General features: G+C 49.9%; 11 protein-coding genes across 11 annotated transcripts; 4 read left to right on the forward strand and 7 right to left on the reverse strand.

Annotated features, from left to right (window-relative positions):
- Positions 1 to 124: 124 nt before the first annotated feature.
- On the forward strand, positions 125 to 2,132 carry BDR25DRAFT_309678 (WD40 repeat-like protein; the record flags this gene model as incomplete). Its single annotated transcript, XM_033691108.1, has 3 exons — positions 125 to 405; positions 459 to 1,221; positions 1,275 to 2,132. 3 exons carry the CDS (start codon positions 125 to 127, stop codon positions 2,130 to 2,132), a joined length of 1,902 nt encoding a protein of 633 aa, XP_033553095.1.
- Positions 2,133 to 4,304: 2,172 nt separating this feature from the next.
- BDR25DRAFT_349366 (uncharacterized protein) lies at positions 4,305 to 7,236 on the forward strand (the record flags this gene model as incomplete). The annotated part of the gene is made up of 8 exons (XM_033694542.1): positions 4,305 to 5,859; positions 5,914 to 6,270; positions 6,347 to 6,440; positions 6,516 to 6,585; positions 6,616 to 6,728; positions 6,754 to 6,957; positions 6,995 to 7,094; positions 7,138 to 7,236. The coding sequence occupies 8 exons, from the start codon at positions 4,305 to 4,307 to the stop codon at positions 7,234 to 7,236; spliced, it is 2,592 nt and encodes an 863-aa protein (XP_033553096.1).
- Positions 7,237 to 7,276: 40 nt separating this feature from the next.
- Positions 7,277 to 8,943, reverse strand: BDR25DRAFT_349367 (uncharacterized protein; the record flags this gene model as incomplete). The annotated part of the gene is made up of 7 exons (XM_033694543.1): positions 7,277 to 7,389; positions 7,467 to 7,524; positions 7,557 to 7,874; positions 7,913 to 7,981; positions 8,005 to 8,547; positions 8,598 to 8,860; positions 8,907 to 8,943. 7 exons carry the CDS (start codon positions 8,941 to 8,943, stop codon positions 7,277 to 7,279), a joined length of 1,401 nt encoding a protein of 466 aa, XP_033553097.1.
- Positions 8,944 to 9,729: 786 nt separating this feature from the next.
- BDR25DRAFT_300349 (uncharacterized protein) lies at positions 9,730 to 11,467 on the reverse strand. The gene is made up of 5 exons (XM_033689353.1): positions 11,352 to 11,467; positions 11,250 to 11,302; positions 11,077 to 11,195; positions 9,895 to 11,023; positions 9,730 to 9,849 (listed from the first exon to the last, which is right to left on the reverse strand). The coding sequence occupies exons 1-5, from the start codon at positions 11,428 to 11,430 to the stop codon at positions 9,808 to 9,810; spliced, it is 1,422 nt and encodes a 473-aa protein (XP_033553098.1). The 5' UTR covers positions 11,431 to 11,467; the 3' UTR covers positions 9,730 to 9,807.
- A 239-nt stretch (positions 11,468 to 11,706) lies between these two features.
- On the reverse strand, positions 11,707 to 12,081 carry BDR25DRAFT_64736 (uncharacterized protein). Its single transcript, XM_033698870.1, has one exon. It carries the CDS (start codon positions 11,975 to 11,977, stop codon positions 11,762 to 11,764), a length of 216 nt encoding a protein of 71 aa, XP_033553099.1. The 5' UTR covers positions 11,978 to 12,081; the 3' UTR covers positions 11,707 to 11,761.
- Positions 12,082 to 12,121: 40 nt separating this feature from the next.
- On the reverse strand, positions 12,122 to 13,224 carry BDR25DRAFT_64739 (ras-like protein ced-10). The gene is made up of 6 exons (XM_033698871.1): positions 13,018 to 13,224; positions 12,927 to 12,959; positions 12,806 to 12,864; positions 12,579 to 12,759; positions 12,293 to 12,525; positions 12,122 to 12,241 (listed from the first exon to the last, which is right to left on the reverse strand). Exons 1-6 carry the CDS (start codon positions 13,045 to 13,047, stop codon positions 12,178 to 12,180), a joined length of 600 nt encoding a protein of 199 aa, XP_033553100.1. The 5' UTR covers positions 13,048 to 13,224; the 3' UTR covers positions 12,122 to 12,177.
- A 1,289-nt stretch (positions 13,225 to 14,513) lies between these two features.
- BDR25DRAFT_331151 (uncharacterized protein) lies at positions 14,514 to 15,902 on the reverse strand. The gene is made up of 5 exons (XM_033692606.1): positions 15,551 to 15,902; positions 15,221 to 15,503; positions 14,840 to 15,170; positions 14,667 to 14,785; positions 14,514 to 14,563 (listed from the first exon to the last, which is right to left on the reverse strand). Exons 1-3 carry the CDS (start codon positions 15,876 to 15,878, stop codon positions 14,939 to 14,941), a joined length of 843 nt encoding a protein of 280 aa, XP_033553101.1. The 5' UTR covers positions 15,879 to 15,902; the 3' UTR covers positions 14,514 to 14,563; positions 14,667 to 14,785; positions 14,840 to 14,938.
- Positions 15,903 to 16,065: 163 nt separating this feature from the next.
- Positions 16,066 to 17,933, forward strand: BDR25DRAFT_339343 (uncharacterized protein; the record flags this gene model as incomplete). The annotated part of the gene is made up of 4 exons (XM_033693374.1): positions 16,066 to 16,198; positions 16,249 to 16,555; positions 16,611 to 17,694; positions 17,771 to 17,933. The coding sequence occupies exons 1-4, from the start codon at positions 16,109 to 16,111 to the stop codon at positions 17,931 to 17,933; spliced, it is 1,644 nt and encodes a 547-aa protein (XP_033553102.1). The 5' UTR covers positions 16,066 to 16,108.
- On the reverse strand, positions 17,774 to 19,095 carry BDR25DRAFT_277298 (SURF-family protein Shy1; the record flags this gene model as incomplete). Its single annotated transcript, XM_033687607.1, has 3 exons — positions 17,774 to 18,070; positions 18,125 to 18,230; positions 18,282 to 19,095. The coding sequence occupies 3 exons, from the start codon at positions 19,093 to 19,095 to the stop codon at positions 17,968 to 17,970; spliced, it is 1,023 nt and encodes a 340-aa protein (XP_033553103.1). The 3' UTR covers positions 17,774 to 17,967.
- A 154-nt stretch (positions 19,096 to 19,249) lies between these two features.
- Positions 19,250 to 20,313, forward strand: BDR25DRAFT_331154 (uncharacterized protein; the record flags this gene model as incomplete). The annotated part of the gene is made up of 3 exons (XM_033692607.1): positions 19,250 to 19,408; positions 19,464 to 19,561; positions 19,637 to 20,313. 3 exons carry the CDS (start codon positions 19,250 to 19,252, stop codon positions 20,016 to 20,018), a joined length of 639 nt encoding a protein of 212 aa, XP_033553104.1. The 3' UTR covers positions 20,019 to 20,313.
- Positions 20,314 to 22,662: 2,349 nt separating this feature from the next.
- Positions 22,663 to 24,410, reverse strand: BDR25DRAFT_349375 (uncharacterized protein; the record flags this gene model as incomplete). The annotated part of the gene is made up of 10 exons (XM_033694544.1): positions 22,663 to 22,869; positions 22,922 to 23,072; positions 23,178 to 23,226; positions 23,312 to 23,484; positions 23,539 to 23,591; positions 23,622 to 23,899; positions 24,017 to 24,120; positions 24,156 to 24,169; positions 24,218 to 24,307; positions 24,339 to 24,410. 10 exons carry the CDS (start codon positions 24,408 to 24,410, stop codon positions 22,663 to 22,665), a joined length of 1,191 nt encoding a protein of 396 aa, XP_033553105.1.
- Between the last annotated feature and the right edge of the window lie 913 nt (positions 24,411 to 25,323).

The raw sequence follows: 25,323 nt of genomic DNA on the forward strand, positions 1-25,323 counted from the left end.
CCCGACCGCAGAGCTTAAAGCGCCCGCCTCGTCGCGTCCATCACCTTCATACCAACTTCACTCTTGGGGACTTGGGGACTTACAGTTGTTGCAATTGAGGGAGTCTCAGAGGCTCTAACAAGCCATGCAGGACCAAATCGAGGTGCCCGTCCCGTCGACGGAGAAGGTCACCGAAGAGATGCGCACTCCGACTCTTATCTCTCCGCCAGAGTCGAAGACGCCGCCGACAACTCATAAGCGCCACCAGGCCGAGTTTGTGCGCAATGGAAACGATCGAGGATCGGAACCGGTGGATGCGACTGCCTTGTCTCGCGCTCTCGAGCAGTTCGAGCAAGCAGGTCGAGTTCGTGAGCGCACGCCGAATGCGAGCCCGAGCAGGAAGCGGCCGCGCATCTATGGCGACAGGTATGTGGACCATGGAACGAACGTCTTGAGCAATTGGCTAATGCCGGGCACAGATTCATCCCAAACCGCTCAGGGCAAGATCTTCAGGCCAGCTTCTCCCTGCTTCACGAGGATGGCTCTCCAGCGACTCCGTCGCGATCTGCCAGGCGAACGCCGCACAATGAACTCCACTTCCAGCGAAGTAAGATGCCAGCATTGAATCCAAAGGCCACAGGAGAAGATGCTAACGATTCAGCAGCTGAGGAAGCCAACCGAACGTACTCGGCTGTGCTCCGCCAGGAGATGTTCGAGTCTACCATCCCGCAGGCGATGCCACAGAACCTTTCACCAACGGAGAGCGCTTCTTTGCGCCATTCTGGCCGATCGCACACCCCACCTGCGCGAACGACGTCTACCCTTCCAGCTCCGGCGTTGACCCCATCAACCCCGCACAAGAATCTCTTCTCGTATCAGTCTTCGCGACATAGCTACTCCGGTCAGCCAACGCCATCGCGCACACCACAGAGCCGACACGGTATCAATCTCAATGCGCGCTCCGAGATTTATAGCTTGTCTCCAGTCAAGTACAGCAGTCAGCGTATGCTACTGAGTCCCCAGAAGACGCCGAGGGCTGTGGCCAAAGTGCCATACAAGGTCTTGGATGCACCGGATCTAGCTGATGACTTCTATCTCAACCTGGTTGATTGGGGCAGCCAGAACACCCTTGGAGTGGGACTTGGATCTTGCGTGTACATGTGGAATTCGAGCACTGGACGTGTGACGAAGCTGTGCGAACTGAACGATGACACAGTCACGAGTGTCAACTGGATCCAGCGGGTAAGCTTTCCATTGTTCTCCTCCTTGGATTGGGTATGGACTAATTTATGCAGGGCTCGCACATTGCGATCGGCACTAATAGAGGCTACGTGCAGATTTGGGATGCCCACTCCCAGCGTCGTCTCCGCACCATGATGGGTCACACAGCTCGTGTCGGTGCCCTTGCATGGAATGAGCACATCCTCACTTCAGGCTCCCGAGATCGGACGATCTATCACCGTGATGTGCGATCACCTGACCAGTGGCTCCGGAAGCTCGTTGGTCATAAACAGGAAGTTTGCGGTCTCAAATGGAACACTAACGATGGCCAACTTGCTAGTGGAGGCAACGACAACAAGTTGATGGTCTGGGAGAACCTGAACGCTGAGCCCACCTTCAAGTGGAGCGAGCACCAAGCGGCCGTCAAAGCTATTGCATGGAGCCCTCACCAGCGAGGGCTTCTCGCTAGTGGCGGGGGTACTGCAGACCGAACGATCAAGTTTTGGAATACCCTAATCTCCGATAGTGGACCTTCCGCTGCTGCTTTGGCTGCTGCTGCGTCTGCGTCTGCTGCATCAGTTCCTGGATTGGGCAGTGCCCCAAGTTCTCCGACTGCCCCAGCAAACTTGCTGAACAGCTTAGACACCGGCAGTCAAGTCTGCAATCTCGCCTGGTCCCGCAACAGCAACGAAATTGTGTCCACCCACGGTTACAGCCAAAACCAAATCATCGTGTGGAAGTATCCGAGCATGCAGCAGGTAGTCTCCTTGACCGGCCACACCTACCGTGTTTTGTATCTTGCCATGAGCCCGGACGGCCAAGTCATCGTCACTGGAGCAGGTGACGAGACCCTCCGATTCTGGAACGCTTTCAAGAAGAAGGAACGAAGCGGTGGCCTCAGTAACATGGACAACTGGGGAGTGATCCGATAAATCACTTATTCTTTCGATGGATCCATCGTGCTTATCCATCGGCGTGCTGCTCTCTTGAGCTACGTAGGCTACCTCATCTTGACGGCTCAGTCCTTGATGAATCTTGACCACGCCCGCTAGGGATGCGACGAAAAATCTCCCCTTACCTTTTCGCCCAAGCCGTACTCCCCTACCCATATCCATCTAGACTGCGTCGACTTCTATCGCCGCCGGATGTACTCAACCGCTTCGCTCTTTCAATACCCTACTTTGCATGGACAATCTGAGATAGTCCGTCGAATCTTTTTCTCTCAGGACTGCATAAAATTTCTTCAATTTCTCAAGCATGAACGCATGGAACGGTGTTCGTGGCGTTCGGGTGGTGGTTAGGAACTTCGGATACCAAACTCTGCTTCTTGTCTCTGCATCTGCATGTTTCGGATCTGGGCGTTAGCTTCTTTTGCGATCTCAACCGAATGCCCATGTTCGATTTCTTTCGAGAGTGTCATAGGAACCTAGTTGGTTCTTTGATCTCATGAATATTTCGAATCTGTCATCGTGAATCAATCATGATGGGTGGCCATGCTGGCTGTTGTGCTTTGGCTACTTTTAGGCTGAGGTTGGAGTTACGGGCAGGTTGTGCCAGGTGGTGGGGTGGCTGGGTGGCTGGTTGGCCCTGGGCATTAACGACCTCCGTGTAGCATAATTCAAGATACCAACGATTTCTCGATTACTTAAATGAGCTTCTTATATGCTGATGTGATAGTGGACTTTCGACTCCTGAATCCCGTAGAACATATCATGCTAATGTGCCGGCAAGATTCAGCTCTTCAAAGCAGGCTTGCTCTGCTCATTTTAAGATTAAGTAACCTGTACATGGCATTCTAGATGGGTTATTTGCAGGACATTAGTGTCTTTGCGCTGAGGGACAAATAATTTAAAAACCAGAAGCCGTTCGCAACGGATCCTCTGACCTAGATTCCTGACGAGCTTCTTGCTAAGGTCGTTGGATTCATCAATCTTGAACCTAGGCCTTTTTAGACCTGGTATGGTTTGTGACTAGTTTCCTCTACTACTAGGAGAGCCACCAAAGTTGTTTTGTATCGTAGCTATTGATGTCGATGGGACTGGACATCTATGTCATTCATTACTATCTTAATTAAACGGTCATATCTTCCATGTCCTGTCAAAGAGATTAAAGAGATATACAAGTGGGAAGGTGAAGTTGCCAATCAATCCTTTCATCAACGCGATGTTGCCGCCACTAGAAACATTCTAACCCGTGGTAGAATGCTGTCTGCTTTCGTAAAAGTAGTTTGGCAGAGAAAGAGACCCCGAGGTTTGTTCAAGAGCATCGCAAGCACATTTCCCCACCGTCTTGTGTGGGGTTATGTGCCTGGTTACGAGTCCCACCTTGATGAAAGCCTGTTTTAGGTTTTGAGGGGACAAGATTTGGACAATATTGAAGTCGGCAATCGAATAGTATCGTCGAATGGATTAGAACGAGGCCAGGGCAGAGAAAGGGATGAATTGCACGACTTGGAAGCCAGAGTGTATTTTCGCGGAATAGACTTTCACTCACGCAAATGAGGCTCTCAAGGCAAGATTATTATGTAAGTCTTCCTCGTAGGTTCGGATCCCGATGCGTACCTTGGTTCACTGGGACCAAATCATACTTCCCGGACGGTGACCATGTACGCACAGACCCACATCTAACCTCCGATGGTTTGAGATTGCCAAATACAATTGCTGGGTGTTCGCAAAATATTTCGATATTTTACATTCCCAGGCACTATACAGCCTAAAATAAGCTCTTTCGCGACTTGTCCAAGTATTTGCAAACGAAAGAGCTTGAATAGGAAACTGTACCCCCAGTACCTCCACGACGACCACTGTCTCTTCGTCCGATTAGACTTGCTTCATGATGATTTCTCGTAGAACGATGAGAAATTGTGTGACCCCAATCCCATACATTAACCACGGGTTAGCTCGAAATGACTGTCTATCCCGTCATTCAAATCCACGCTTGGTAGCGAAGTTCGAATCCCTTAAGGACCCTCGGTATATAAACCCATGATTCATCTTCACCTCCCTGGGCGTGTCCACTGAACACCCCAAGTGGCTTCGGCTCGCTTGACTGCGAAATACCACCAAGGTGACATGACCCCTATAGTTTCCTGTACCCCTGCCACGATGACGACCTCCTCCAAGCAACGGTTTGAGGAAGACGCAGACGACCCGGAAGCTCCACACTGCAGACACCATCCCGTTTCAATAAAGCCTCGAGCTTCCGAAAAATGGCCTGTAAAGATAATACATAATCTCGCAAACGTAGCTGCCGAAGACGCTAGCTACCCGGAAGTCCCATACCTCAAACACCGTCAGGACTCCATGCCTCCTCAACCCTCCAAAAATCAAGCTGCGAGGTCAATACAGAATCTCCCGGACGAATTACTCTTGAAGATAATTTCCTCAATACCTGATGGTGGACAACCTCTGGCGCTCTACCGCCAGCTGTCTCTTGTATCCCGTTCCTTCTATCGAGTCACGGCGACCCCGTTGTGGCGTAAGTATGAACATCGATGGGGAAAATACTTGACTCCATACATATGCACCCTTATGGAACGTCCGGATCTCGCGGACCTAGTCAAAGAGGTGAAAAGCGAGAACGATTGGGGGATATTGGAACGAAGTCCACAAGGTCGCAACCAACAAGAGCGGGAAGCTATCTTTCAGAACCTCAAGGAGCTCGGCATCCCAAAAGCATCCATGTGGGCTAAGCAGTTTGAAAATGGTGAAGACGTATTGGATGACTTAGAGCTAGCATTACTCCTCTGTCAAACCCGGAATTTAGAAACACTTAGAGTTACCATTGGCAGTCGTATTCCAAGCAATCAAGGACGTGGAACCCTTAGTTTCAAATCATACCCCTCATACCTGGAGCCTTTGATGTATGCCGCTTGTGGAATCCCTTATGGTCGAGTCCACCAATTCAATTCCCTGCAACGGCTCAGACTAAACATGAAAACCACGGTTATGGGACGCGTATCCTGCCTGTTCAGACTTCCCTCTCTCTTGGAGCTTGATATTGAGGATTTACACATATGGAACCTAGCTTTTATCCACCAACCCGACTGCAACGTCATATTGGAGAAATGGAATTGCCCTCCATCGTTCTCATCTATTGTCAGTCTCAGATTCTGGAATTGCACAATCCCCAAGGAAACGGTGGACCGGGCCATACGCTCTTGCAAGGCATTAAAGATATTTTCGTTCTACGGATCTGCTGGCAACGGGTGGTACGCGTCCCTTACCAACTCTCTCGGCGCTCATATCACATCGCTACAATTCGTTCGAATCCAGCCCGATATAATGGGATCTCATGCAGACCAATTCGGTCCTTTCAAGGATTTCAAACAACTGAGGTATTTATCTGCTTCCATGTATCTCCTACTTGGCCTGCCTGCATTTGAGAAACGAAATGACGACACCAAGCTCCCCGACTTCAATGACCTCCTCCCTACGAGCCTCGAAACTCTAGCCTTGGATATGCCCTTGAGACTTGAAAGGAAAATCGCAAAGTGGACCGTATTGTATAAAGCGCTGCTCCCCATTGGTACAAGCAAACCTGAACCTCTCCACATCAAACATATCTTCGTGCGTTCGAGAGGAGTGAAGCTTTCCGCTTTTGCGAAATTCAAACAGGCGTTTGCGGAGCGGGGTGTCAATTTTGATCACAAGGTTGTAGGTGGGTTGATTAATATTCTTCTAAGGTGAGTGTGGTGTCTAATGAATGGGTCAGAATGTCGGGACGATGATCTTTATACGTTAGTCGATGGGATGGATAGTGACGATGACGATGACGATGATGATGACGATAGCGACGACGATGGCGATGGCGATGACGGTGACGATGAATCTGAGCCTGACCATGACTATCAACCTGATTTCGACGAGTCGAATAGCACCAAAGAGTCGGACATAGAAGAGCCGGCTAACGAAGAGTTGGACAACGAAGAGTCGAACAACGATGAACATCACGAAGACGGACACCAAGATGACGAGCCGCACTATAGTCGGCAATATTCATATCGTCAGGTTTCCAGTGCATACGAACTCGACCATGTTCCTGGGCCTCTCAGATACTGGTCCGACGGTGGTGAGTGAAGCATTCCAGAAAATATTAGTTATGTAGCATCTGGTTTGATATTAAATGAAGTTCCGCTCATGTTAAGTTCGATTTGAGGTTCGGCTTGCGTCATGTGGCGGTCTAGGGACAGTCTCGATTGATGCCCAAATTCTTGGGGCATTTTTCATGCCCTCTCTTGAGTGCTGTATCCACTGGCCTTCATCGGGTCGCTCTCCTAGTCAAACAAACTCAACTATTTCATGAAATTTCCACAGCTATATAACGCTCTGTAAGAATTTCTCCAAATGTGCATGCGCACGCGCCGCGGAATACTCATGTTCCCGTGTGACCTGCCTAGTCTGAAAATACATTCAGATTGAACCACCTATATGTACATTATCATTACCTCACTTCGACACACCAACAATAGACATGGCTACGAATCGCCCTCCATGGAACTACACTCTAAGGACATTACCACAGACTATGTCTCCAGTCGAACCCCCTTCCCAGATTTACCAAAGAATCAGTGTTCGATATGGGTGGGTTATTTTTGGAGGCCATCTACGCACCCAGGGGTAAATGGGAGGAGAAGGCAAGAAATGCTCGTAGTGGCGGAGGAAATTTATTAGCCTTTCGCATTTGTGGACCATATTGTGAAATGCGATTGTTTATAATCACGCCAGGACCGAGCGTTCTTAGCACAATAGTCTCGCTGTTGACATAAGAAGCCATACACAGGCACAACCTGTAGTCGTAGAATGAAACTTACAACGGAATATGACAAGAATCAGATCAAAATATGCGACGAACGTCGGCACTATCTAAACTTTCTTTGTAACTCCAGTAAAGAAGTTAATTAGGTTAAGCTCATTCTAGCCATGTTCTGTGATATAGGTCACTATGCTGCACCGTCTAACAACATGTGGTAATGCGCTGAACAAATCCACACTAAATTTAAGACAAATCTTGGCATGGCTTAAGCCTTCGGTATAATGTCAGCAAGAGATTTCTTAGATCAAATCTATTCCTGTCATTACGTGATACATGATGACATGCCGTAATGCCTTATATCATCTGTCAACGTATAGAACAAGACTGGAGGCGTAGGGACCACTTGCTCTGAAATACTATCGAGGACGAAATAATCTCACTATATGTGCCACGCCGCTTGTACCTCTATTATTCTCTGTTCCATTACTCCCCCAAGATACACACTGACACACTATTCTCTCTCCCCCTCTTACCCCAATTCCTTTTCTTCGCCTTCATCCAAAATCCCATCTTCTCCTCTATCGGCTCCGTTCAAGGGCCACAGGAGCGTCTATCAGAAGTGGGCCAGGTATCCTCGTAATCTTGGAAGGATTGTATCCATATATTTCTGCTATGGCTGTGATGACGGGATCTGGGGCGGTAGCGGCGGTGTTATTTTTGCTTGAGGATGTGGACGGAAGGATGGGGGACGAGGAAGGAGGAATCCTCACCTTCAGAAATAAGTCACTAGCAACATGGTCTGGTAGAAATTGATCCGCGCCCTCTACCTCGTAGTTAGGTCCAGCGACTCCTTCTCTCGGATTAACTAGCGAGCTTGCCTTTGAGCTCAAATTCGCTCCTAGAACCAGGTCGTCTATATCCTCGTCTGCTAAACAATCGGATTGTTCCTAAGCTGGACCCTCAAGCCCTGAATTCCGGTGCGAGGTCCGGTGACTGGAGTTTTCTCTCCATCTATGAATTCAAATCCCTAACTGCGCCTTGTCAGAGAACCCATATCCTGCATTTCAGCATCAGGCCCGCCAAATTTCTCACTATATAGGGAGGCCCCCGGCCTTGCGAAAACGACGGAAGATGAAACTGAGGTTGCGCGTGGCATAGAGGATACTGATTTCGCGTCCAAATTGGAGTGAGAGTCTGATGGCGCGGCCAAATGGGAAGTCTAAGCACCGATACCGTATACACAAAGGAGCCAGACTTTCTGGAGACAGAAACGCGATCTAGCAATTCGTCGCTGGTGTTGAATTCACCAGCAAAGCCGTGGATTTCAGTAATAGCCTGTCCTCCAGTTTCTGTATCCAAGCGAGAGTCAGATTTCCCCGGAACAGAAACACGATCCATCAATTTGTTACTGATACCGGGCCCCGTGCCTAAACCCTGGATTCCGGCAACCGCCTCGCCTTTATCCTCCTCTTTATTTTCCTCCACGACGTAATTCTGTGGTGTGGTTTGGTAAATGGAACCGACTGGTAGCAGTGATACCGAGTGCGCCGTAGCTGGAACAGTCTTGGATGAGGATAGAGTCTCCATGGCGGTCTAAGACATTATTGAGTAAAAGGACTTTATATCCTCATATTTACCCTCACCTTCATCCTTAACACCCGACTCCGGCTCGTCGGGGATATAACTCTCTTTTTTCCCCCTCTTTTCTCGATCGAATCCCCCTCACTCGACATACCAGCAACGGAATCGGCCCTCTTCATCACCCCACCATTGTGGACCAAATAATCCACTGTATCAGTATTCCCCTGATATGTCAACAGCATACCATAAGCCGGAGCTGCTTGTCTAGCCTCAACCAAAGCCATGTTCCCACCAACGAACTCCTTCTCCCCCCTCACACCCCTCCCTTATCACGACCCCATCCAATCTACAGGTTCCAACTACCCGTCGACGCATATTAACTGGACCAGGGAACTTCCCAGATCCCATACGCTCCCTGTCTACACTTAAGGTGATGCTTCGAGCTGGGCTCTATGAATGGTGATGGTGGAGGGTTAGAAATAGCAAAGAGAAATTTGGCGAAATATGTGTGATGAAATATGAAGTGTGCGCTGAAATAGAGCCTTCGAGAAGGCACTCTATACTAGACTTAATGTTAGTCAAGCTACGATACAACTTGTCCATATAGATGTATGGTATAAATTATTGAAGAATCTTAGCCTGTAGCTTGGGCTTACGCAACTAGCTACCGATTTCTTGCTTGTGCCAAGTACTTTAGAGGAGTATGGAGAGCAGTGGAAAATCGGGGAGGGATATGAGAAGTAGAGGAGAGAATTTTTGGGCAAGATTAGGTTTTAATAGTTGAATGCGAAATGTTCCATTGAAACGGTGGCCTCTAAAATAGTATCGTGTGACGAAACTACGAGAGAATTTGAGCTTCAAATAAACCGTGGTTCGAAAGACACCAAAACATTTCAGCACGGCACGTATTACTGAAAGAAGGGGCGATAGATGGCAGCGAAACCGGAGCGATGATGTTGTAGGTCACCAAAGACAGGAAGTCATATTGTGGACACGATGGGCAGTAAATTTAACCATGGTTGACGGTTTTGAGGAGCGAAATCACCTTTTGCATGGAATCGATTCGATGCGGAATAATATTCAAGTTCTGTTGGAATCGGGAGTAGATGATCCACTACCACCAGTAAATTTGTTAGATGGAAAGGAGTACGTATCACCTTCACTGGAAGCGTATACAAGCTCCGCGTGCGTAGTCGGAAAAGTATCAATGAGTATTAATTTTGTAACGAAAGCTACTCATACGTGGTTAGAACGTATGACAAAGCAAGGTGCTCATGTTCGAGTTGAGTCGTCCTCATTTGGCTCGAAGTTTAGCTATTTCTTGTTAGGCCGTATTTCAACTTTTGTGTGTTCACTTACCTGATTGCCATTGTAGAACTCCTGACTTCTTGGCTCTCTAGCCCTCTGGTCTGCCAGTGTTCGTACCCGAACGGTAGAAGGATCTGCGGTCTCTGGTTGTGATTCACCTAGCGTTCTTCCGGGTAGGGGGCGTTCCTCTTCCATCGAGCCTCTTCCATAGCCCACTATTGCGCCTAGCGTGCTTCCAATATATCCAACAGTGGAGGACGCCAGACCAAATGCACTCCCGACAAGCCCCGTAACCCCGCCAACTACTCCACCTACAATGCCGCCGCCAGGAATACTCGAGTAAGCTTCTGTGTAGCCTTGGACGGGAATGAGAACAAGGGTAGCGCTCGGTGCTAGGTCGATATCACCTAGAGTCTCGCTCTCGTCGCTAGCGGACAATTCTCGACTCGGCAGCGGGGCGAGGATTTGCTTGAAGATGTACGGGGGGTGAGACTGTCTCGGGTTCTCTGCTCTAGTCGTAAACTCTTGATCTACCCATAGTCTCACATCGTCTTGGAGCTTGGCGGTTCGGGGAAATGTGGAGCGGACGGTATGGCCATCGAATAACCTGACATTCAAATGCACGTCCCTAGCCTGGGAGCCCTTCTTGCTTGTCGAGGTGGGGAATTGTGCCGATGTAGGGGATGAGGAGTGTGTTAGCCGTTCACGGTCGGCTTTTCGCGCCGCATCTTGAGCCTTACGCTCTGCCCTGTCTGCCTCGATGCGCGACTGTATTCGGGCTAGCTCGTCCTTCTCGTCCTGCTTCTTCTTTCGGAGAGCGTCGCGTGCAGCTTGCTTTGCGGCATTTGAGGAGGCTGGGTCGGACTCGGGGTCGGGTGGTATGGCCTTCCGTTTGCCTTTGGCTTTCGAAGAGGGTGGCAGAATAGTGGAGACAGGGTGGTATTCAGTTGGAGCTGGAGCTGGAACTGGAACTGAAGCTGGGACCGGAACTGGAGCTCGAACCGAAGTGCCATCTGCAGCTTGGTTCTCTGTAGTATCTGATGTTGTTATTTCTGCTGATGTAGAGGTAGATGTGGGTGCGGTTCCTGGGATGGCGTCTGCTCCTAATACTGTGCGTATCCTGTTGATGAACTCATCTTTGCTCACCCCACTCGTGATCTGATCGCACAGCTGCCCATTCCTACTCACATGTATTAATGAAGATAGTCCCTGATATGGCATGCAAGCACATACTGTATGACCACGAACGTAGGGATGTTCGATATCGGACAGAATGCGGAGAGGAAGCCAGCCTCAGTGGAGCCAGCCTCGAGTCGAAGCATGACTGCCTTTTGGACAAGGAGATTGGATATCTGACATCCGTAAGCATTGCTAGTAATAAAGCTATTGCGTGTGATGCGCCATACCCAACCACTCTGCAGCCATTCGTTCTCCCATGTTGCGCTCTCGGAATTGTCGTCTGGGTACAGTTAGCCCTGACATATTGTCGTGCACTGCCGCGCCATCACCTCGCACAAAACACGCAACAAGCTTCTGCTCTGATATGGCAAGGCTAATACCGCTCTGTAGAGTTCCTTGGTGGAACATGGTTGCTGTTGCTGTTGCTGTTGTTGCTGTTGTTATTATTGTTGTTGCTGTTGAGGTGTGGACACGTTCGTGGGGTAGCTGTTGAAGCTCTGGAGAAGAACCCCCCCCCCCCTGCATGGTGGGGACTCGGCGCCGAAACCGAGCATTCACCCCGAGGCAGGTACGTTTTTTACCATACTCATGGGAATTCATGCACGACGGGAGCTCTATTGTGAAGGGGAGTGCCATCGTGACTTGTATGTGAAATGCAACATCATAATTCAGGAACGGAATACACCACAAACAACTGAGCGAATCTTTGCCCAAGGAGAATTGCTTCACTTATCTACACTTAATTGAACAAAAATGCTGTTGTTCCCATGCTAAGTCCTACCATAAGCGGCCAAGTAATCGCACTGTAAAACCGACTCCTTCGCCTTCCTAAGCCGGAGGTTGATAGATGCGTAATTACGCCCAGTCCTGAATGCGCAGTCTCATCTAGCCCTCCCGACACGAATTGGAACCGAGTTAAGCCTTGTGACCCCATGGCTTGCTTGTCCAATTTCATATGGAGCCCTCGTTAAATGTCGCTGAATGGTATTCAAGCCTCCCGCGTCATCTTGCTACACCAAACAGCCACCTCACCTCACCCCTCCCACCCCACCCCTATCCCCTCCCATCCCATCCCATCCCCTCCCCTCACCTCCCCTCTCCACCCCTCCCCAGCGTACCGTGCCCCAAACCCACCCCAAATCTTGGGTCTCCACTTCATAGAATAACACAGCCCCTCCTCTTCTTAGTCTGTTGTATGGGGCGCGGACTGAGAACGGCTCTGCGGTGGTGTCAGTAAGAATTGAGTATGTCTGTGTCAACATGTGCCTACCGAATGGCCTCGTCAAAAACGCTCTTCAAATTTCGCTGCGTCAAGGCTGAACACTCCAAATATTTTTGTGCCTTAATTTCCTTGGCTACCATGACAGCCTGCTCGTATTGGATGGGCGTCATTTTCTTCTGGCGCAAACTCTCCTTGGTATTTTCATCGTCCCGCAAGTCCAGCTTGGTGCCAACAAGAATAATCGGGACACCAGGCGCATGGTGGTCGATCTCGGGGTACCACTAGGACTGACTCAGTATTTATGCCTAAAGGGGAGACTGTGGTGTGGCTGTACCTTGGCCTTGACGTTGTCGAATGACGGGGGGCTGACGATGGAGAAGCAAATCAGAAACACGTCGGTCTGGGGATATGAAAGCGGCCGCAGGCGGTCGTAATCCTCCTGGCCGGCGGTATCCCACAGTCCGAGGCTTATGGGCTTTCCGTCAACCATAACATTTGCGGAGTAGTTGTCGAAGCTTTGGCGTGTTAGCTCGTGTTTCAGAAATCATTGGTCGGACTCACACTGTGGGAATGTACTCTCCCGGGAAAGCATTTGTGGTGTACGAAATGAGAAGGCATGTCTGGGAGCTGTAGTCAGCGGGTGAGTTCCCAGAGGGGAGCAAAGGGGGAAGGGGCGTCTCACTTTGCCTACAGCACCGTCGCCTGTCACTACGCACTACAGGGCAGTCAGTCACTTTGTATTACCGACGGCTTCAGCGACAGCGGGATCGCACCTTCAAAGACTGGGTTGTGGGCGCAGCCATGGCGAACGTGCTTGTTCTCGAAGCTCCTGAGCAAGCGGCCGGCGGGTACTCTGGGGGGTACTTTGGGGGGAGGTGGGTTGGCAGTGGCGGGCGTGGGCGGCGTCTGCACGGGGGGCGGAAGGTTAGAGGCGGCGAGTTGTCGTGGTGAAGTCGCGAGGTGGACGGTCTACGGATATAATTTTGGTTGCTATGGACGGCGGTGGGAGCTAGCTGCAGCGCAGAAGGGGTGTTTTATCGCGCTTGGCTGCGAGGTGAGGCGGGTGTACCGAAGCTTAGAAGCGATCCCCAGCAACGGCCGGCGGCGACAGCGGTGATCTCGGCGGGTTCCAAGGTTCGCGCGGGCAATTGTGACGGTCAGCGAGTTCCTCTGTTCACGATGGCGCCCAGCGCAGCGTCAGATACGATAACGATTCTGGAGTGCAGCGCAGAGGAGCAGATGGAGCTGGCTTTCTGGCAAAAGGCAGGCGCGTATGGGATGGCTCCGTTGAAACCATCTTGAGACACCCTCCCGGCCAAGACGCACCATCGGCCACTCATCGCCTGCATCACACTGACCTGCACCACGCCCACGACTCCTCCTCCGCCCTCTGTGGCCTGAGATAGCTGATAGGTAGGGCTGGCAGCCTCTTCCCACCCACTCTGCGCCCACGTTGAGCAGCATTTTAAAATAGCAAGCCGCGCTGCCCGGCTGCCTTGCGCGAAGTCCGACACGACCTCTTTCACGAGCCAGTGCTCTCCCCCCCCCCGAATGGCCTCTCTTCTTCGCCTACGGGCGACCGCGCTGTGATGGCTCTGCATCTGCTGCATGACACGCAGAGGGCACGGAGACTGGCTCCAGACGGGATTTGTATATATTTGCAAAGGTAAAAGCAAGCCATGAGTCAAGCATGAAGTCTATCGATTAGACCCGTGCGTATCCATATCGCTTCTCACCCCACCGTCCGTGGTGCTGGAGCTGCCAATACGACTTTCAATTAATATTTTACACACCATGCATCCGTGATTCGCCAACGAGCCTGTCATTTTTGCTCCTCGGGACCCTCCTTTGCTCTTGGCAACAACCTCACATCGCATTCTGCCAGCATCAATTTCTCCCTTGATCATAGCCTGCAGAGAACGGAATCAACTCTGTCGGCCTTAGCGATCCCGGCCATGTTCCTCCGTGCCTGTCCGTTCATTTTCTATCTGTGTGTCTTGACACCGATACCTTCAGGAGGCTGGGACTGATGCCTTGGATGTGTGACCGATGGAGAGGCAGAGGCTGGGGGATTGTGTTCGGTCGGCTTGCCTCTCTGGATGTCGCTAGACTAGGTACATTTTCCACGGAGCGATTAGGAGAAAAACGTGTATGAAAAGTAGGGCATGTTGAGAATTGCTTTGGTCCTGCCAAATCTGAGAATTTCGCGTATGTCTATTGGTTGCTTGAAGTTGCTAATATTTAGCTGCAGATTGAGTTCAGAGTTCTTCTTTCTCGGCGGTTGAGTGTCGTAGGTACGCCGGACATTATAGGCAAAGCCTTGCACGAAGTCAGTCAAGTTGTTAATGGCTGTGAGCATTCACTCCACAAGTGAGTAGGAGTCAAGCGGGAATCTGGGGAGCATTGAAGGGACATGGGCTACCTCAGCACTGAACATGTCACTACTACCTGAATACATCGATGCCACATGACCTACAGACTTGGAGATATCTCTTGTGGATTTCACTACGACCTGGCCATTATAGTGTTGGTTACTTCATCCTATGCGCCTGTCAGCGAAGGCCTCGGTGGAGCGGGCACTCAGACAGCACCCACCAGACTAAATGAACCCCGCTACGCATAAAGCAGGCAATAGCTCCACCACTTTACCATTTACTAAATAGCCGAAGAAAGCAGTTACAAGATATAATTCGCTCAGTAGAAGAGCAGCAGATCATTCCCACCATACTTATCTTCGCCCATGAACTCCTTTCGAAGAAGCAGTTTGATCAAGGGTTCATGGAGCTCTCTCATATCGAGGATACCGCGTTTCTTTTGGTCGATATAGGAGACATCTATGACAATTTGCTTGAGATTCGCAGTAGATAATGCCTTCTGGTCTAGCAGAAGGGAAAGTCGGTCCGGAGTGCCAACACCAAAATCGGTTCTATAGATCTATCAGCAAGATTAGGATTTGAGTGTAAGAAACTCACGCACTTGAACCTGGTTAGTTGGGCAACCTGCTCGTCCACCTTGAGATGCTTCGCAAAAAGCTTGGCAACGCTTGGATTCTTCATGCCCTGTTCTGGGAGGCCAGATCTAAGAGCTCTGAAGGCGTCTGCGGCTCTAATGCCAGAGGAAGTCACGATAATCGTATGTGGTGCTCCGGTTGGTGTGGCTGGGGTTGGCTTTAACTTCTTGGTCTGCTTGTGGAGAAAAGCTGCAAGGTTCTCCAGAGTTCGTGGTTTGGTCCAGCTGCTAGTGTTGCGAATAGCCCGACCTAAATTATATTAGAGAATGGGGTCCTTGCAGATACACAAATAATACCTGGGATAAATCTGTCCTCAAGTTCAACACTGCTTAGCTCTTTCCCATAGTGCCTTGTTCGCGAATTGATGTAGTCAGCGAGTAGTTGGTTGTCCATTCGCTCAAATGCATGGTTAACTCGTAGCTCTTGATCCAGGTCATCTTCATCGATAGCTGTCCCTTTTACTTTCAGCCTTTTCTTTTCCTTTCTCTTTGCCTTCCTGAGTGCCTTTTTGGTCTCGGCATCCACCTCTGTTTCATCACCTCTCTTCCGTTTCTTTGATGTTAAAGTGGAGTCAAATGCAGGCTCTATTAGAGGGACACCACCCCCAGCTTCCGAGTCAGACATTTCGGTGGTTGTGTTCTATGAGAGAACTGTGAAACTGTACATGAAATTTCGTCATGGAGATAATTTCGACTTTATCGATAATGGTTCGCGCTAGCCATGCTTACATAAGGGCTGTGACGACGCGTCGAGCTCCACTGGATCAACAACTGCTTATGAGGGTATGTTCAATCGGAATACCAACCACCAGAAACGTTCGTCTTCGCCGTCTTCGCCGTCATTGACACGTAGCAATGTCTGAATCGGCTCGCAAAAAGCAGCGCACCACCTCACATAACTCGGAAGCGCCTGGCGATGCAGAGGAAGGGACCCCAAATTCAAATGTGGGTATTCGAATGGTGCTTGAACTAAACTTGCACTGAATCTATTCCAGCTACGCCAGTTAGCAGGTGTAATCCCGAAACCAATAACTCCTTTCCGCAGAGCATCCAGTGCAGGTCCAACGTCAGGAAGTCGGCGAACCCCAAACATTGCAATTCGAACCCCAGGGACTGCTGCACGAACACCACGAGGAGGGCCGACAACGCGCCCGATTACCGCCCGACGAGCTGCACCCACTACGCCTCATGCTATTCTAGCTCTTAGAGAACGCGCTGCTAGGACGCCGGGTCACAATCGAAGAAGGAGCGGAAGAATACAAAGAGAGACTCCGAGAGATACACTGCGCAATCTGAGTAGAGGTAAGTCCAGACTCTCTATTGGCTTTAAGACTGAGCTAATTGGGCTATCGCAAAGTCCTTGCCCGCACCACCCAGGCAGTCCAGCCGTCTGAGATCCCAGAACCCCCACCACGGAACCCCGCTCTTGACCTCCCAGACATCGAAGATGGCCCTGACCTCATTGCCCCTCGTCTTTCAATGCCTCTTGGAGATATGTACGATGATGACAGCTTCCACGAAGCTCCACCAAGACAATCGCTCCTTCCTGAACTTCCAGACGACGTGGACACGGGAACGATGCATTCCCTCGAGTTCGGAAGGCGGGCTCTTAGTGAGGACCCCCGGATAATGTTTACAACGAGAGTCAGTGAGCGCTTTGCCGACTTGAACGAGCTGGGTGTTGATGGCGATGAGTTTGAAGTTGACGGAACATTCATCAATAGGAGACCTACTGCAGACCAGGATCAACTCCTTGATGAAGCTATTGACGAAGTCTTGGACGATACCACTACGGAGATACGGGCACTGACAGGCCGACGAGATGGACGGCCTAGTGATATTAACCTTGGTGTATTCGGTGATATGGATGAGCCAGACGAGCCAACGTTTCGATTCACCATACCCCCGCGCATCCAAGTTCCACTACAAGAAGAAGCACCACAAGACCTCGATGGCTATGAAGATGCTGGCATGTACGCGGGTTTGGGGGTGCAACCTGATATCATAGCATCTGACGACGAAGACGATGCCGTTGGGGGCGGAGAAATGCTAGGCTGGGAATCAGACGATAACGAAGGCGAGGACCAAGATCTCCAAGCTTATCGCGGGGAAGCTTCAGCAGTGGACCGTAGCTTGCTCCCACAATCACCCGAGCCGCGTACTGGAAATAAAGGCGGAGCTCGCACGCAACGAAAGGAAACGAAAATCTCTCCACTTGGCAACGAATACCGTTCACTTCCTGCATCCATAGTTAAGCGCCTTGCAACCAGCTTCGCGAAAGCTCAGGGCAGTAAGGCAAAGATTGACCAAGACACCCTTGCCGTCATTATGTCGACAACAGATTGGTTCTTTGAGAAGCTGGGAGAGGATCTGGTAGCATATTCGCAGCATGCGAAACGGAAGGTGATTGAGCAGAGGGACGTGATTGCGCTGATGAAGAGGTATGGTACATTTAATGACAGTACAGACATGTACAAGCTACGCTAAAGGTCGCCTAATGCTGACTATTTTTGCTAGGCAACGTCAAATCACGGCCACTAACACGTGCTTTTCTCTCGCGCAGAAGATGCTTCCAAGGGAGCTATTGCAAGAACTTCGAATGGAGCCTCTGCCGAAGCTGAAGGGGGGAAGACAGAAGAGGAAGCGCATGGAGACAATCGAGGAAGAAGATAGGGAGTGAAGGTGGAGCTAATGCGTCTAATTGAGTTGGTCACTCAAGACCAGTCTAGACTGTGTTTGACCCGCCGCTGAGTGCCGGACAGTGGCTTCTTCACGACCATCCAGAACATGATCGAGGTTGCTAGGCTTAGCGCATACCTATGGAGTCTCATTAGAAACTCGGGGTTTGGGCAATGGGGGCTATGAACGTACCATGTGAAAATGTACTGTGTATGATTATTTCTGAGATTTACGGTTGCAGGTCTCCCGATCGGAATTCCCTTAGGCTCTCTCTCGTATGAAACGAGTAAGTCTGGAGCTGTCATTCTATTAGATACCCCGTTACCTATTTCAAAGCATAGCCACTCACTCATTGTCTCCTCTACCCAAACCGCCTGGCTCCCAGTGTACTCAGCCATCTGCTGTACATCCGGGAAGAACCATTTCCCCTCTTCCGGGAAATTCTGGGGCGTGAACATATTCCCCTTCGGCGGTTGCCTCAATAACCCTTCAATCACGACCTCCCCCTCAGGCAATGCTCCGTTTTGTTTCCTATACCATTGCTTGGCAACATTTTTATTAATCCACCCCCTACAACACAAGATCTTAGACTTGCGGCCTCTAGAGTCCTCCCGCTCAAGAGGCGTAACGACGATATACCCATCCTCTCCCTCATGCAACCGCGGCCCGATTAAGATCTCCTGATCATGCCTTAGCACACCTTTCGCCCAAACCTTCCTATAATCAAAGTCCTTTATCGCATCCGGATCTACTCGCAGCGGCAGCTCGAGAGGCGGAAAGGTCAGTCGATCCTCAAATCGCGCGACCAGTTCTGTTTTCCAGCCCAGACGTTGGACCTGCCAGCACCCCAAGCAGAACGCTGCAATTGGTATTATAGCGAGAATGATGAGACCAGGACCGTGTTGCTTCCCTACTCTGGCCATCCTCGTCGGCCGGTCGAGGATGGAGATAAAATTAGGGTCGAGCGGCGTCGGTCCATCGTCCGGTTTGCTGCTCATCCGACGGCGGAACTGCATCTGATGGAGCCGGAACTGGTCGTGGAAACGTTGACGAGGGCATTGAGCTCGTGTTGAGGGCCTGAGTGACATCTTTGGGTTTGCATTGAATCCATGATGTGAATAATACCGCCTGAATAAATTCAGGAAAGGATTTGGCCGCGACATTGTTGTTTTGCGGCTGTACTGGGAGCTTGGGAAATTGATGATGTCGGTCGGCTGATCTTCGGACCGGCCTTTCCTGAAAAGGACTGGTGGCCGAGGCACACCCCCATTGCTAGCTCTGGCTTCAACACCATCCTTGATCCTACAAAAATCCACAATGGCGGAAGTGCAAGCTCAACCAACCCCCAACCTTAGCGTTGGTACGACCGAGAAGGAGGTCTTCATTACGAAGCTTGATGGATTATTAGAGCAATATCTAAATACTCTAGATCAGTACCAGAGGGCGCAGCAAAAGCTGACATCCTCTCTCTCTTCGGTATGAGGTTGACCACCTTCGTTCATCGGGATTCGCTAATTCCCGTAATTGGTAGGGCTTTTTCTCTCTCGCCCAGGCCAATTTCAATAACCGCTCCCACTCTCGCTATGGCCAAGACTACTACGATGAACGAATGCAAGCAACTAGGAGAATGTATGTCGAAGCCCATCTTGATTCTCCTCTCCACTCTTGGATCCTTCATTCCCTTTTGCTTAACGACAAATATAGCACCGTGACCGCTGAAGGGACCCATGTTGCATTCGCGTGTTCCGCCCCCAATTCCTCCCCCAGTCCGGCAGAATCAGTTACTGATGCTTCGGCTGACGGTGAGGCTCCGTTGGAGAAGACATCAGAAAGTCCTTTGGCTGCATCAGCCACTGCATCTACACTGCCACCGGGCGTAAACAAAGCGTCTTATGGCGACACCGATACGCGTACAGATCCCCTTCACTGGTTTGGAATTCTCGTGCCCCCTGCATTACGCTCCACACAGTCATCATTCATCTCTGCAGTTGAGGGGCCTATTCCCCAAGTAGTTACTTTGATGAAAGAGCTGAGGAAACAAGAAGTTGAGATCGCTCGGCTTCGGAAGCAGATCAAGAAGCTGTAGCAGCACTCGTTCGAAGCCCTGAGGTTGATTAACTTCCTGATCACTCTAGTCCTAGAGCAACTGAGCCTAATGGCCACGGCGCGCCTTTTTTAATTATGCACGAATGTGGCCTTGTATGAGGATTGAAGCATTGGGCCAGACATACATGCACCGCCACGAAGGATTTTGTGAGGCTGCACAAGAAATTCCCCGGCTTTTCGTTTAGTGGGATCCTCTGATTATATCTCAACCAGCACTGAGTTGTACCTGCAGCATTTCCGCCCCTCAGCCTCCACAATTACAGGCTCAACTGTTTCAGGTCCTCAGTTAATTAAACCTATTCAATCGGAGAATTCGCAATTCTTCTAAACGTAGAGATATTTGAGAATAGTTCGCTGACAAGTACTGATTCTTCCATTTCCCGAATCTTGTCGCCGCAGTGTATGAGTGGTACGGGGTTTGTCGTGCAACAGTCTGCAAAGATGTCAGTGGAAGTCAATATTCTCTGTCTTGTCCTGCGTCCATTACCATGTGTATATGATTTGCCTGGACCAAAGTTGCCTACGTCCGGAAGAGTGGATTGGTTATCGACCTCAATTACCGCGTCTCACGTCAAACGTTTGAAGATTTCAACCTTGCAGCTCTGCGCAAAACCGGGCGTTTTGCTCATCAAAGAGAACGAATTTTAATTCAGCTCTCCCAATTTTCTAACATGTGGGGCAAATTTCACCCTCGTGCACTGACTAATAGAAGTCCGTTGGAAGAGACCATTTCCTAAATAAGTCTTGATCCGTGAAAGGGACCACGGGATATAAATGGACGGTCGTGGACGCACATTCAGTCCTCATCACAACACTTTCTTTCCAAATTCTCTCTCGAATTCGCTTCTTTGGCGGCGCCACTCTTTTAAAGTCAGCAATTAACTTTCTACAGTCTTTACCCTCAAGTTCATCCCTTTCACTTGACACCATGCCCGGCAAAAAAATTCTTGTTCTCTCCGCCCTTGGCAGCCTTGCTGCCGCTCTTCCCCATTACGGCGGTAGCCATAACAATGGTGGTCACAATGGGGAACATCATGGCGGTCATAACAACGGCAATTATGGCCCTCCAGGATATGGCCCTCCAGGATATGGGTCTCCAGGATATGGAACCTCTATCTCCGCGAGCACTAAGGCTTACACTACACAACCTGCCTCATGCTCGTATGGGTCGGTGTCTGGTTCTATGGCGACTGATTGTCCGGGCACCTCGGTCTTTCCCACTGGCACCACCGACTACTCCGACATCTATTCAAGCCGCACTACAGAAGGTCCTCTCCCAAGTGGAACTGATGTAACCTCCTTCAGCGAGACTTTGTCCGAGTTCCCAAGCACTTACTCTGAAGCGCCTTCCTGCGCTGACGAGGAATGCGGACCAACGGTAACTGGAACTCCTTACTCATTGCCAACAGAGTTTCCTAGCGGAACTGGAACTGAGGAAGCTCCATCATCGACTGCTCTCCCTACTGGATGCTCTGATGACGAGGATGAATGTGGTCCAACGATGACAGGAATTCCTTACTCATCAACGACCCTTCCTACTGGGTGTTCTGATGATGACGAATGCGGTCCAACGATGACGGAAATTCCTTACTCATCAACGAACCTTCCTACTGGGTGTTCTGATGACGATGAATGCGGTCCAACGATGACAGGAATTCCTTACTCATCAACTGGAAACGAGGAAGCCCCATCATCGACGGCCCTCCCCACTGGATGTTCTGACGATGACGACGAATGCGGTCCAACTATGACAGTGACTGATTTCTCACAAACAACTGAATTCCCCACTAGCACTGGAACTGAGGAAGTCCTCTCCAGTACTGGAACTGAAGAAATCCTGTCTAGCACGGGAACTGAAATTCTTCCCACAGAAACGGGCTGTGGATTCACTTCAACTGTAATCGTTACTTCGACATATGTCATTACTGTCTCCTCCACCGAGAACACCGGAACTGAAATCCCCAACACCGCTGAGCCAACCGCGCCCGAGAGCTTTACGAGCCCTGGAATGGAGATTACAAAGACCTGCACCGAGGAAGAAGGCCCCTCTGGGACCACATCCGCTCCAGAATCTACTTCGACATGTGACTTTGAGGATAATAGTTGCAATAATGGCCCAACTTTCACTACGGATCTTCCCGGGCTAACAGAAGTCCCATCATCGACTGCGCTCCCCACTGAATGCTCTGACGGCGACGATGAGTGCGGACCAACAATGACGGGAACGCCTTACTCAACAGGAACTGAGATTCCTTCGTCGACTTCTTTCCCCACCGAATGCGCAGACGAAGAGTGCGGACCAATAGTGACTGGAACTCCTTACTCATCTGGAACTGAATTGCCATCGTCGACTGCTCTCCCCACTGGATGCTCTGACGATGAGTGCGGACCGACAGTGACCGGAACACCTTACTCATCAGGAACTGAGATCCCATCATCAACTTCTCTCCCCACCGAGACTCCGTGCTCCGGGGACTCTTGCTCTTCGCAAACTCCCCAGAATACTGAGGCGTCTCCTACAGAAACTCCTACTCCCACCCTCTATGGAGGCGGATATAGGCCTCTTTACAGGGCTCACAAATTTTAAATATTCACTCACACTTGAGACGAAAAGATAGCCAGGTTCATTGCGATGGGATGATTATTCGTGCCTCGCAGGAACATCGAGCAAGGGCTATCAGATGTAGGGTATGGCATGGCATGGCATGAATTAGGGTTTGGGTTTCCTCTTGGCTTTGATTCTTGGGCTTTTCAATTTCGTATTCTCGGGCTCGCATTTGCAACTTCTTTGACTCCTTTATAATGGCTGGACCGCCGCAATTTCTACATTCCTAGAATTATGTGTGATCATTGTATTCGCAATTTATCTATTCCTATCTGAACTGTGCGCGCTGGTATATGCGAACGCACGTGCTCATAAGGATCATGATCCACGAACCCCCTGAGTTCTGCTGACGTATCTAGAACTCTGCACAGGTAAAAAACGAAGCCCGGACGTGGGCGTATAGTGCCGGACTCCGTATAGTATTTGTCACTGAAGAGGCGCGGTGGAAGGATTCAAGGAATGCCGTTATGTGTGATGGAACGCTGCACTACCTGCCTAAGGATTCGAGCACGGCTGTTTCAGATTTTTTTTTACTAGAAGGGTTTATCTGAGTCATGTGAGGTATGAAGGCATGGAAAGGGGACTGTTGTTTGAATAGTTTGAATAGGTATTATCATTAAAGTAAAATTAGGGTGATGGGTACGTATGCTAGAAATAATTGGTGCGACCTTTTTTAATGCCCGCGCCTTCCAAAGTTGCATCCTCTTCTAAATGTCTCCAGGAATATTTCGGTGAAGGACGGTCAGAGTCATTGGGGAGATATCCAGACGCTAGGATTACTAACTCCGGATCAAGTTGTTCGTAAGCGGATCCCGGGATTGTATTCGGACTTGGCTGAGTGCTGGTAAGACGTAGGAGATGTCAAGAAGCGCAGCCCGCTAACTTAATACACAACACAACATGCTGTGATCCAGAGCATTTAGTCTCCTTCAGTATGTTGTTTGATCGCTTCGGAATCTAGTCAATATAATATTGCACAGTTTCTAAGATAGCCAGATAGCACTTGTAGTGGTCTACGAGCACGGCGATGTTAGCAGCCAAAGAGATAGTGACGTCGGGTCCAGTGGGGATCTGATTAGTGTTACCGTGGAGCGCGTGAAGAAGGCGAGGAAGAGGAAGAGGTTCCAGTCCAAGATTGCCAGAGTTTTTGGCAGACATAGACCAGCCAAAGTGGAATAGGGGCTGGATAATAGATACGCAGAAACGGAGGAACCCCCAATGAGGCGTGGAGACGACATGATGATTTAAAAGAGGTTCTGGCGTTGATCATATCCCGACGCTAGCTGAAGCTCTTATTATTAGCGTCGCTGTCTCTATTTGTCCCATTGTCGTCTCTATTCAGGCCCTTTGTTTCAGCGATTTCTTCACTTAACCCATAAGTTCTTCATCTCCAGAAACATCATCTGAAAGCTCACCTGCCAGACTCGGATGACGCATCTTCTCCACCTCTAACAACTCTTGATACTTCCCCTCAAAGCTATCTTCCCCTCATTTCGCTTTTTCTAACTGCACATATCGCCCATAGTCTAAACTCGGATGCCCGCTGCGACAATCCGCGCAATTTTAGACCTTACGAAATACCAAACCCTATCCTCTTCCAAAGGTTCAGCCCGGAGGAGATAGTGTGCGGCGGAATTGTATGGAAGGTAGAAGGTGCGGTGGATCTAGGTCATGGTTCTAGGTTGCAAACGGGACGTTGGGGTTTCTGAGCGTGAGAGTGGGAGTGAGGTCAATGTGGAGATCTATGGTGTAGAATTCTTCGGCCATGGTGTCGCGGTTGCAATTTTTTCTGTTGTTTCTTAGGGTAATAGTTTGATTTTTTTTTTATGCCATGTGTAAAAGGGGGCCGGAGTACTACGGATGCTAGCAAGCATGCTGAATGATCTTGAAGATGCTAAATCTATTGTGAGTGATTAAGGACATGTGAACGAGTGGGCTTTATGCTACAGCCATGAGCCACTAACCACAAGGATATGCTCATTATTCTCGACATCAGGATTGAGAAGGCAGGCATTGTCCTCGTCATATAGCGTTTTTGAGAATAAACTGCACAGTCTGCTCGAATGGTTATGTGCGTCCTTCTATTCAACGAGGATCCATTGATGTGGTGTCCAAAGCGGTGAAGGATCCTCGAATCTGTAGAGAGCTAAGAAAATCTACCAGTTAGTACGTTGTGAAGAAGACGACTGGGGATGAGCTTTGCCTTTCCGGCCGCTTGGATCTTTGGCGAGGACTTCGACGCTGCTCAAGTCTATGGAGATATCCTGGTGCTGAGACTGGAGGTCGGAATCGGAGATGGGAAGATGAACGGAAATACAATTTGCTCAACCTGTTCCCTAGTAGCTAGGAGAGTGATATTAGAGGTTCATCGCTCTTAGCGGGCTGAGGTCTGGCCCCGGGCTGTGAGGATCAGCTACCACTGTTTAGACTCTCCAGCGCTATCGCTTTATTCTTCGTGCGCCATCTTTATGTTAAATGTATAGATGAAGATAGGGATTCATTGGAAAGACCCTGTCGGTTTCAGCAATAGTTGCAGGTAGATGATCCCTGATTGGACACGAGCAGATCTCGGAAACCTTCATCCTCTTCCTCCTCAAACACCACTTTCCCCACACTTCCGACCGTCTCCGCGCCTCCGCATCATAATGGCCCCAAGTTTCCTCAACCCCGGGTGTTCATC

This window comes from Lindgomyces ingoldianus (assembly GCF_010093535.1).
Source record: "Lindgomyces ingoldianus strain ATCC 200398 unplaced genomic scaffold BDR25scaffold_3, whole genome shotgun sequence".
NCBI classification, from domain to species: Eukaryota; Fungi; Ascomycota; class Dothideomycetes; order Pleosporales; family Lindgomycetaceae; genus Lindgomyces; species Lindgomyces ingoldianus.

Bases quoted from the DNA above. Each gene is read 5' to 3' on its own strand.
- BDR25DRAFT_300349 (XM_033689353.1), bottom strand. From the start codon at position 11,430: ATGTTCCACCAAGGAACTCTACAGAGCGGTATTAGCCTTGCCATATCA. The intron at 11,303-11,351 runs GTGATGGCGCGG...AACTGTACCCAG, and splicing joins TGTTGCGTGTTTTGTGCGAG to ACGACAATTCCGAGAGCGCA. The intron at 9,850-9,894 runs GTAAGTGAACAC...AACAAGAAATAG, and splicing joins AGTTCTACAATGGCAATCAG to CTAAACTTCGAGCCAAATGA.
- BDR25DRAFT_64736 (XM_033698870.1), bottom strand. From the start codon at position 11,977: ATGAAATTGGACAAGCAAGCCATGGGGTCACAAGGCTTAACTCGGTTC.
- BDR25DRAFT_64739 (XM_033698871.1), bottom strand. From the start codon at position 13,047: ATGGCTGCGCCCACAACCCAGTCTTTGAAG. The intron at 12,760-12,805 runs GTGAGTCCGACC...AACACGCCAAAG, and splicing joins GGAGAGTACATTCCCACAGT to CTTCGACAACTACTCCGCAA. The intron at 12,526-12,578 runs GTACAGCCACAC...AGTCAGTCCTAG, and splicing joins TCGACAACGTCAAGGCCAAG to TGGTACCCCGAGATCGACCA.
- BDR25DRAFT_331151 (XM_033692606.1), bottom strand. From the start codon at position 15,878: ATGTCTGACTCGGAAGCTGGGGGTGGTGTCCCTCTAATAGAGCCTGCA. The intron at 15,504-15,550 runs GTATTATTTGTG...AATATAATTTAG, and splicing joins TGAGGACAGATTTATCCCAG to GTCGGGCTATTCGCAACACT. The intron at 15,171-15,220 runs GTGCGTGAGTTT...ATAGATCTATAG, and splicing joins GCCCAACTAACCAGGTTCAA to AACCGATTTTGGTGTTGGCA.